Source organism: Parasteatoda tepidariorum, chromosome 8, assembly GCF_043381705.1.
Source record: "Parasteatoda tepidariorum isolate YZ-2023 chromosome 8, CAS_Ptep_4.0, whole genome shotgun sequence".
Lineage (NCBI taxonomy): Eukaryota > Metazoa > Arthropoda > Arachnida > Araneae > Theridiidae > Parasteatoda > Parasteatoda tepidariorum.
In genome coordinates, this window is record NC_092211.1 from 17,567,328 (window position 1) to 17,578,471 (window position 11,144).

General features: G+C 26.8%; 1 protein-coding gene across 2 annotated transcripts; it reads right to left on the bottom strand.

Moving 5' to 3' along the window:
• Positions 1-248: 248 nt before the first annotated feature.
• Positions 249-10,843, bottom strand: LOC107446752 (MRN complex-interacting protein). Of its 2 annotated transcripts, none has more exons than XM_016061496.3 (4): positions 10,724-10,843; positions 7,862-7,984; positions 4,047-4,198; positions 249-625 (listed from the first exon to the last, which is right to left on the bottom strand). In XM_016061496.3, the coding sequence occupies exons 1-4, from the start codon at positions 10,739-10,741 to the stop codon at positions 385-387; spliced, it is 534 nt and encodes a 177-aa protein (XP_015916982.2). In that variant the 5' UTR covers positions 10,742-10,843; the 3' UTR covers positions 249-384. The 2 variants fall into 2 exon arrangements, with proteins under 2 accessions (XP_015916982.2, XP_015916981.2); XM_016061495.3 differs by having other exon boundaries at positions 10,622-10,833.
• Positions 10,844-11,144: the final 301 nt, after the last annotated feature.

Here is an 11,144-nt window from a genome sequence, read left to right on the forward strand (position 1 = left end):
TAAAATAATATTTTCATAGAAATAGTTCTTTTTGACAAAATATTTTTCATAAAATCCCATATATGAGATCTCGTCAGGAAATACTGCATAGATCCCCGAAATTTATTGATATGTATGTTCATTATTATTTACATAATACACAAGATATTAGCAAGTTGATAGATGAAAAAATGAGGTTTTGAAAAGTAAGATATAACCTGTACCTGTTCTTTCAGCATGATAAATGAATACAAAATAAATGTACATAATACCAAATATAGCTTTGTTTATTATGCAAACAAGAAATAAGTAAATTATAAATGAAACTGAACATGAAATTCACTGGAAAAACAAAAAGTTTTATACAAAGCTTTAATTGTTGATTAGAACAAAAAGAAACAAATGTTAATTGAACTTTTCAGCTGCTTTTAATATTTTTTGAAACCCTCGATTTTTTACTAATTGTGGTTTAATTTTTGGTATTTCTGGCTTTAGATAGGAGTCAATTTTGTTACAGGTACTACGTGGAAGAAGCTCTTTCGAATTACTATTTTCAGTAGCCAATGGCTGTTTTTGTATTAAGTCCAGTTTTTTCGGGAGTACTTGATTTACATTTGTTTGTTTGTAATAATCACCTGTTCCACAGCTGAAAAAAAAAATTGCTTTTAAATCAAAATAATTAAATCTAACATATTTAATTAATTTTAATACATACTTAATTGTAAACAATCTTTAGATAAAAAATATTATTGAAGTTGTAGAATTCTTATTTTATTATGACTATCCATATTAGATGAATCAAAAAAACACTGGTGATTCAAAAACTGTATTTAAAAATTACATGGAAAGCAATTAATATATTATAATTTGCTGTATTCTGCATAAGAAGGCAAGTTTTAGCATTTAAATTTTAAAAATTAGTTACAAAGTTCAGCAATAGATAGCACTCTCACGGAAAAGTAATAAACAATGTTTTCAGCTCCATGACAGATTATTTTATATTATTTAATTAGTCTTTAGACTGCCATGATTTTGTTGCAAATAGTAATTATTTTCCAAAAAGTGTTACATCACTTTTTTCAGTTAGAAATGTTAATCTGTTGATGAAATTTGTAACTATTTTTTAAACTATTGAGAGTAAATAAAAAGATTAGTAAACTGGACGCAGTAAGCAGCACATTTCCTTGTTTCTCCATTTTTCTTTAACTGAGTTTTCAAATTGTTGGTCATTTTTGGGACACCTGATAATTGGTATGCCTATGCATAGAATCTCATAATTTTCAAAAATTTGTACAACATAAACAGGATTAAAAAAAATATTTATTATCTTCAAAATATTTTAATGAAATGTTTTTGATTTTAAATATAAATAAAATGATAAAAAATAACAAATAATTGAAATAAACAAAATAAAAAACTTAAAGCATATTAAATGAAGAACACATTATTGCTTCATTTTGTGACACAGCCAAGTCAACAGCAGACCCATATAATATACATGGACCCCGTTTGCGGAAAATTTGTTATCGGAATATTTTTTATTGTACCAAAAAAAGAAAAAATTAATCCATCTCTTCAAAGAAAGTTTGACGTTTTTAAATTCTTTTTCATATTCACATGATTTAGAGCCACACGTCATGTTTCCAATTTTTGAGGTTTAAGAACGCTCACCAATGTTCATATTTTCTGGATTTTAGATCAAATATAGCATTTTTTATTCATGCAATTTAAAAGCCACTTTAATAATTTGTGTTCAAATGACTTAAAAATTATACACCAGAATTCGTATTCACGCAATTTTAAAATCAAACATCGAGATTCATATTAACACCATTTCAAAATTAAGCATTGACATACGTATTAGCGCAATTTAAAAAAATAAATGTCAAAATTAGTATTAGTGTGATTTAAAAAGTCACACATTGAGATTTATATTTACACAATTTAAATAAATGTATAAAATATCACATCTATATTTTTATCGAAACTTTGATAACATTCTGTGGATAAATGTTTCCAACATACACTTTTTTCTTTCTTAAAATTCTGGAATTTTTGAATTGTTTAAAAAGAGTTTTGGCACAAAACAATTTTGGATTTTTATTTATTTATTTTTTGTTTTTTACCAAACTCTTTCCTGTCATATGAATCTATATAAAGTTTTAGAAAAATTGAACATTTTTTAAAAAAATGTGATTTTTAAATAGATTTGCCAAAAAGAGGTAACAATGAGCCGGTTGAAACTATTTACACGAGTTAATCATTGCGTGCAGAATACTTAAATGAGATTTTGCGTTCAAAGAAAGTTTTTAATTTTATCTAAGGTGGTCAACAGTTAATAAAGCTTATAGTAAACAAGTAAATGTTTGTCTCAACTTTGTTGCAAATTTAATTAAAAACCGTTTTTGAAGCGTGCTTGCTTTTTTCACATACACAAACATGCAGAGCTCATTAGGTAACAGAACCAATTAAACTTCTTCATAAGCTCTGAAAATCAACTAAAGTTGAGGAATACATATTTACATAGAATAAACAGTATTAATATTCTTGTTCTAATACTTTTAAATCAGAATAAATGGTAAATATAGAGATTTTTACAATGACAGAAACAGCTACAACATTTTAGACAATTCTAAACCTTATAGAAACACGATAAATATATATTGCTAGATTTCTGTAAAAACACATTTTTTTTTATTTCACAGAAATATGAATAAATATTTTTATAAAAATAAAATAGAATTATTTTTTGTTGTTATATTTAATAATGAATATAGCTTAGCAATTAAACACAACTATAAAATACTTTTAATTTGTGACACTAAGAGCTCAACCTCCTGCTTGCTATCACTCACCAGCATTTTTATAGTGTTCAAAATTTTTTTTCTTAGTGTTGAGCTTATATATTTTTTTGTGTTGGTAAATTCCCATTTTATCAAATGAATTCTATTTTTAGCCAAACCTTATGATTTGTTGCTTTGAAATACTGCATCAATTTGTTTAGTTTTTCATGCGTTTAAAAGGATTTTTTTTAACAATTTTTAAAATTTGCTAAATAAAAGCACATATATGGTAACAGTGCAAGAAACAGTTGTTGATGAAGTGTTTAAATGAGTTTTCGTAATTTTTTGATGCATTTCATTTCAGCTAATGTCTTTCAGAAAGCTTAAAAAAAAACAAACTAAATATGGGATCTTTTAGTCAAAAATTTATTAAAATAGACAATTGCAGGGGTGATTGCAAGCCCAACTAAAAAATCCTGAAAATTTCTTGAGTAAAATCATTAATTACACATTTCAAAAAATTACTGTCTTTATAAATTTGAATCATTGATAATTTCACAACATGAAATTCTAAGTAAATTATATGCAGCATAATTTAAATATGTTTAAGTTTACTTATGTATAAGTAAACTTAATAAGTAATAGCAAGTAAATATAAGTATAGTAAGTATAAGTATAGTATAGTATAGTAAGTATAAGTATAGTAAGTATAAGTATAGTAAGTATAACTATATTAATAATAAGTATAGTAAGCTTACTTATGTATAAGTTTACTTTTATCTCTAACCACATTTATTATTCTACCAGAAAAAATATTTACAAATGAAAGAGATGCCAAGTATAAATTCTTGTCCTAATTTTTTTAAATAAAATATACAAGAATTTTAATACATAAGTGTGATTGATGATTTCTTGAAACTTCTGGACCTTGGATTTCCGGATCGCGGTTTGCAAAAAATCCGGAATTTTTCTGGAGCACAATCATCTCTGCAATTGTCGAAATTCGGAAAATGCTCATAGAATTTTTCCAAATAAAGAAAACTTTTGGGAGATCATTTTATCCTGGCATCCCAATTTCTATTTAGTACTATTTATCTGTAGTCAAACAACAGTAGCTAACTAATTCGCATTTTCCTAACCCACATGTAAAAATTTAAAATGTATAAATAAATGCTAAAAGATATTTTGCTGTAAATTTAGCACTGTAAATATACAAAAGTTATAAAATAAGTAAATTGTTGAGTTATTTTTTAAAGACAAAAAACTGATTAAAAAAAAGCAAACCTTTCATTGATAAAAGAATTTTCCTCCTCAGAAAAACAAGCTAAATCCAATTGGAAATATTCTGTTGCAATAGACGTTTCCATTTCAGATTTCAACTTTTTAGAAGCATGATTATAAGGACTTAGCTCATCATCAAATTCATTTTCAATTTGCTGAAATAAATATGAAATGTATACATACTTTTACTTATATTGGTAAATAAAAAGTGTTTTATAAATAAAAAGTATTACATAAATAACAAATGTTACATAATTAACAAATACACTGAAATGCTATTGAACTAAGGATAGACAATGCTATGCAAATTACATAGCACTGCACCTCATTTATATACACATTAGGTTGCTGTGGCAATTGTGTAAGTTACGGCGATTATTATTAAACAATGGGGAGTAATTTGAGCTAATAGGGACATATTGAATTGCATTACAGTTTTCCACTAAATCTATTGCTACAGTTATTTGAATTTCATATTGCTGAAATATTGCAGAATTACTGAGGAGCAGAAAATAATGTTACCGTTAAGGTTAACATAAGACAAATGCTAAGCAAAATCTATCTAATGTTTGACTTTGATGGTCGCATACAATATGATTGAAACATCTCAGACCAAGTTTCTTCAAGATCATTTATCCTTTACAGTTTGCCAAGTTACAAGTTTCTTCTCCAGCATTGGTGTATTCTTAGAATATTCCTGAAAGTGTCAATCATGAAAATTCTAGTTCTCTGACAGTTTCAATTCTCTGACTGCTCGTGCGTAGAGTGCATAATATTTGTCTGCTATCGAAGGTGTCTTAATTCAGGGTGACCACTCAAATCAGATTTCAAATTTCCCTGATTTTTCCAGGTTTTCCAAATATAAATCTTAAAATTTCCAGGTTTTTGTTTCTTTTTTCTTATAAAGTATAGGATGTGTACAAGAAAAGTGTCTATATTAAAAAATATTTTATTCAAAATGCTATTTTTTTTAAACATATCTTGAAAAAAAAATTCTTTTGACAATTTGGCAAGATTTTTTATTTATTTTTTAATGTTTTGGTGCAAAATTTTGAATCAAAAATCATATATTGGCCAACAAAAGAGTAAAATTAAATATTAATATATAGTTGGTTCTTTATAAAATCTATTATTATTCAATTATAACCAACTAATTTTTGGAGAATTTTATAAAGTTAAAAATACAAAAACATTTTGTCAAAATAGAAAAATAAAATTACTTCCAAAGCATCGGAACAAACTTGAGCCATAAATGGATTCAGCCCAAGGACAGAATTTAAAAACAGAAGCTAACATCCTAATCCCTTTTTCCACCTCCACCAGAATCTTTCCTAAATTGCACAGTCCCACAGCGATCAAAGATTTCTACATTCGTTCAGCAACCGTGGGAGCATTTTATGTTACATTCTAGTTTAACAAATTTTGATGTAAGCAAAGTATCGATAAGTTGATGATATTTCAACTGTTTGGTGATACATTTCAGTTTAAAAAAAGTGGGTATAATGGATGAAATAATTTAAATTAAGAAAATTAGTAAATAATTTAAATTAGCGAAATTAAAAACATTATCAAAGAAAAAATTTCCAGTTTTTCTTTAAAACTCCCTGATTTTTCCAGGCTTTTATCCAAATTTTCCTGATATTTCCAGGCATGGGTGCAAGTTGGAAAAAAGGCCAAGACTGAAAATTTTTTGACTGAAATACCTAACATACGCAATACCCCCTCGACATATGCAAACTTTCTAAGAAAGCTTTACCATAATACATCAAGTTTAAATAAAGAAGCTTTACCATAATACATCAAGTTTAAATACTGTACAAAAAATATTTATTCATCTGTCTTTTGATAAAATAACAACAGGACATAAGAAAGTAAACCAATAACGTAGACCTAAAAAATATTTTTAAGGACAGAAAAAAAAAATTCAGATTTCCGTCTTCTAGTCAGTCTTGGTTTCCGTCTTACTTCCGTCCGCGGACATTTTCGAAAGACGGAAGACTTGCACCCATGTTTCCAGGTTTTTTCCAGTATAAAAAAAATTCCCTGATAATTCCAGGTTTTCCAGGTGGGTGGCCAGCCTGTAATTAGAACTTTTACCCACAGTGGTAGTTGTAAATCAAGTAATTAATAACCATCAAAGAACAAGCTATGAATGTAATTGTCACAACAATTTTATGTGAACTTAAATAAGGTGCAGCTCAACGCAATTCTATAATATTGTTTGTCCGTAATTCAAAAGCACTCCAGTGAACACAAGACAGTTATTTAAAAACTTTGAATCTACCTATTAGGTAGATTCCAAGTTAATTATAGATACATTTGCACTTTTATGTATTTTTCATTTATATATTTTAATTTATATATATACATATGAATTTGACTTTTCATGTTTTTTTAAGAAATTGTTTTTTAAGATCAGAGTTTATATGCTAAATAAAATGTTTTAAATATTTTTGCGTCGAGCAAAGGTACAAAGTAGATACTAAGTTGCATTTATATGCTATAATTACAATTAAATTTATTGTACAGCTTTCATGTCATTAACATCTACTACATATAAATCAAAAATATCAATCACAGTTAAATTTACCTTCGTGCATTGATGACTACATGAATTGAACTATATGATTGAATGTCTCGCTAAACAAATAGAAATATTTTTAGGATGATTTTGTAAATAGACTATTATTAAGTCATAAAAGAAAATATTTGTTTTTGAATTCTCATGAAATACATCTAACAGCTAAAATATAAGAGCAACAGAAAATATTTGGGAAAAATAATATATGAACACTTTGCTTTTAAAATGAACTAAACATTGAGCAGAACATTTTCAATTTAATATATGTTATTTGTAAGCCTGCACATATAAACTCTGAAAAAGTAGGGCAAAGATATTTGTTTCTATTTTCTCTAAGACTACAGAAAATAAGTGCGAAAAAAATAACTACAATAAATTAGTGATTCTAGCTGAAACAGCTATGGCAATATATTTATTATACTACAATAAAATAATGAGAATAGAAATATTGCATAGTAGAAATAAAACTATTGTTATAACTCTATTACAAATCACATATTGAATATTATATTATCACATATTAATTACAAATCTCAATTATAATCGCAATAACAAATAGCATACAGATTTTATACTTTAATTCTGTTTTTTAGAAGAAAAAAAACAAAACAACTCATAAATAATTTCTCAGAGTGTTTTTAAATATATATTTTTAAAACAGATTTATTTTGAACATTCATAAAATTATTTAATTTAAACTTATGAAATAAACTTTAAGTTTTTCGTAATATATTTATAGCTAAATTACATGGTTCTACTTGATAATGTGGATCCATCATTAACTTCAAAATACATTATAGTTGAAAAAGTGGTGTTTAAAGCACTCAGAACAGATACCTATTATCAAGACTTGTTATAATGGGCATCTACATAGAAAACTCAAAACAATAAAATTTTTTTTAAACGTTAATAGTTTTTGATATATTTATAATAGTTGATATTATTCATTTAAATAACATTTGTCATTTTTAGTTTTTTTTTTCCTAGACTCCTGGGAAAAATCCAAACCATGGTAATAACAAAGTTCTATGATAATCTAATTTCGATAAGAAAAGTTTTTTTAAAAATTTCCTAATACCTACATCTTTTTAATCGTTATGATTGAAAAGTACAGAATCTAAATATAGAAGATTCAACAATAAACAAAACTTAAATAATCAACTTGTAGACTTTCATATTTAGTTTGCCCATTAAGTGCTAAAGTTGCACAAAGGAAGAAAGACTAAAATATTCTTACATTATTTTCCGGAAAATAATTTGGACTTTCTGCTAATATTTGTGAAATTTCCATTTCACCTGCCTTGAAGTTGTTTTCTTGAACAATAGAACGGCATTGTGGTGCAGATCCAGTGAAATAAATCTAGTTGAAAATATTGAAAAATAAGTTTGATATACTTATTCCCAAATCCAATAACAATACAATAAACACACATCATTTGATAAATGAAATAGTATAAAAATAAACTTCAAAAGTGCAATAAATCTAGTCCTTACAAATTTAGTGTTAACTTCAATAATTTTAGTGTTAAACATTATTATTTTAAGAGCTTCTTTATGACTCAACGTATGTATTATTTAAAAACTTTCTTATATTTTGTACTGATTTGGTATAAAGATGGAAATAAAATCCAACAAAAGAGAATTAGTTTATTTTAAATCGAAATAATTTTGTATAAAAAATTAGATAAATTCTCTTATTTTTAATTTTTTTCAGTGATAAATATTTAATAAATTTTTAAAAATTATGTAGGATGCTTTTCAATACCCTAAAATTATCATGCATATATGATATGCATACAAATTCTTCTTCTTCCATCATAAGCAATAATAAGATTATTTTTGAAATTTTATTTTAAAAAAAACTTTTTAAATTAGCACATGAAACATATAAAAAGAGAGAAAAAGCTTGCGTCTGATGTTATGAAAGCTAATTATATCAAAATGTCTATAATATTTTGTTATTATTAGACTTAAAAATTATAATTTAGTGCTCATGTTTAGACATTACAGCAGGTTTTTCTATTTGTAAAATTCGGACGCATAGTTTGTCGAAAATAAGAACTCCCCTAGCCATTTGTCTGGACCCATGGTGGTGACCATGGTAACGAGGTATAACCATTTCAAGTAGGGGTGTGGGGTCATTGTTTAAAACAGGTTTTTGTTCGGGTCGGTGAAAAAAAGAAAATCTTTTTTTTTGGTCTGTGTTAATCTTAGAGTAAAGAGAAGCTACCCTACCTGAAATGCGCTATTCCCATAGCAGCAGACGGCCTCAAATTTTATGGTGGGTTCGTACCATAGACAAATTATAACTTGGGCAACCTTTCAAGCCCTCAGGATATTTTGAAGGGGAAAAGTATACAATTTAGCCACATGGAAGTTACTTACGCAAGGGAAAAGATCGTGGGTCACTTAATATTTATTAGCTATGCAGGTTATGTGACTTCAGTAGAATACATAAAATGCAAACAGTGAAGGCTGAAAAACACTGCTATCCATTGGGAGAAAAAAAAAAATCAACTTCACACGAGCAATGTGCAAAAGCTGAAATACGATAACATCACTTCATCAGCAGGATAGGATGAAAATAGCTGTAGAGTTTACTTTTCATGTAAACCCAATGTGTTTGAGGAGGACCTGGAGTACTGATGAATTTCTGGGTATTTTAGAGTTACAGTTAGGAAATCATTTGCTGATAGTTTTTCTAAAACACAGATTGTTTTGCAGATTTTACAATTTCGTCCTATTCGGCGAGGTGCTGAATGTTTGAAAAGAGTTAAAACAAGTGTACGAAACAGACTCGCGAAAAAAAAGAATTTTACTATGTTTTCATAAGAGGGGTCAAATTTAAAAGACGCCTCTCATGTTTTATCCAATGTAAACATAAAATTAAAAAAAAGAAAAAAAAAAGAGTTAGCTTGTAATTTGTATGTGTACATAATTGTGATTAATAAATAAATCTGTTTTCATTTGCAAATATAGAGTATACATATATTTCATTAAATAACATGCTTCTGACTTAAAATTTCTGGGACTAATTTTTTTTATTTTGCAGGAGGAATCATAACTTCCCCAGTACTCAAGTCGACAACATTTCAAAATAAACACTGTAATTTTTGATTTTATATTTAAAATAGTCAATAAAAAACTAAGGAATTCGTTAATGAAATTTTTACTTATTTTATTACATTGTCCTTTATATCATGTAATTGCCCAAATGAGTATTTAAAGTAAAACACCAACAATAATTTAACTTATATAAGGTTAACAAATTCCATAGTCTTTAAAATGACTAAAAAATACAAATTCTCAAAAAGCAATTTAATCTCTCTTGAAATTTCTATCTAAATATGCCACTGAAGCTTTAATTTTTCAAAAATAATTTTACAGTGAAGTTCAGCTCTGAAATGTAACCAAAATTAAATGAAACACAGCATTCTAGGAAACAAAAATATTCTAAAAGGCAAAATCAATTTCTGTTCCAGAAGTAATTTAAAATTCTTTTAATTAATAGAACCAAAAACTGAAATTATATTAGACTGATAATTTCTAAGCACAACAAAAGTAAATTTAATCATTTATACTGATGCATTAAATAATAAAGACAAAAGTCCTTAAATCAAGCTTATAGATTTAGTCAAGTACTTATAGAATTTTCACATGTTAGAAATCCGATAATTACGAAATTTGAATTGACAAATAAGAACAACATTTTTTTTACAAGAAGTCTTTACATAATAGGTTAAAAAATACGGTAGTTAATTCAAATTATATTCTTTTTGGGTTTCGATAAACAGTTTCACAACTCCAAAGTATCAAAAAGCATAATTTCTCCTAGTGTTTACCTACAAAATGCAATATTATAGACATATGCCGTGTAAAAATAATTTACCATTAATTTTTTAAAAAGATAATCATAAAATAGTTGAAACATGGGGGATATCATTATAAATATATGGAAGTCTTAATAAGAAAAATAAAATTCGAACTCAATTCCTACACGAATGTAACTTTGCTTCTCTCCACAAACTTTGCAAATCCATTTTTTAGCTTTTTTAGTCTGATGTACTTGAAATTTTTCACAATTAAAGCAACGAAGTACCTGAAATTCTTGCGGCATTTTTTTATTAAGTAGAGTAGAAAAATTCAAAAATTCAACACCACATCTTCCGCAAGTCTAGTTTGATATAGCTGATTGTTGTCGCTTGAGCCTAACTTTCTTACAAAAATAAATTATCTTAAGTTCGCTAATATTGGCGATCGAAATGGGCTGCAGGTGGCGTAGAGTAGAACTCTCTACCTATGGCAACACTTCGCAAGCTTTCCCCATTAGCGTGTGGAGAGTTATAGAGGAAGGAACGCGGAAGAACATAAGTTTCTCTCTCGATTTTCATATAGATTAAAATCTTTCAAGTTGGAAAATTATATGGAACTAAAAACTACATTAAACATAGTTCTAAAGAAAAGTATCACGGAAATTTAAAAAAATATTTTTATTAAATAGGAAGGAAAATATTAAGAAA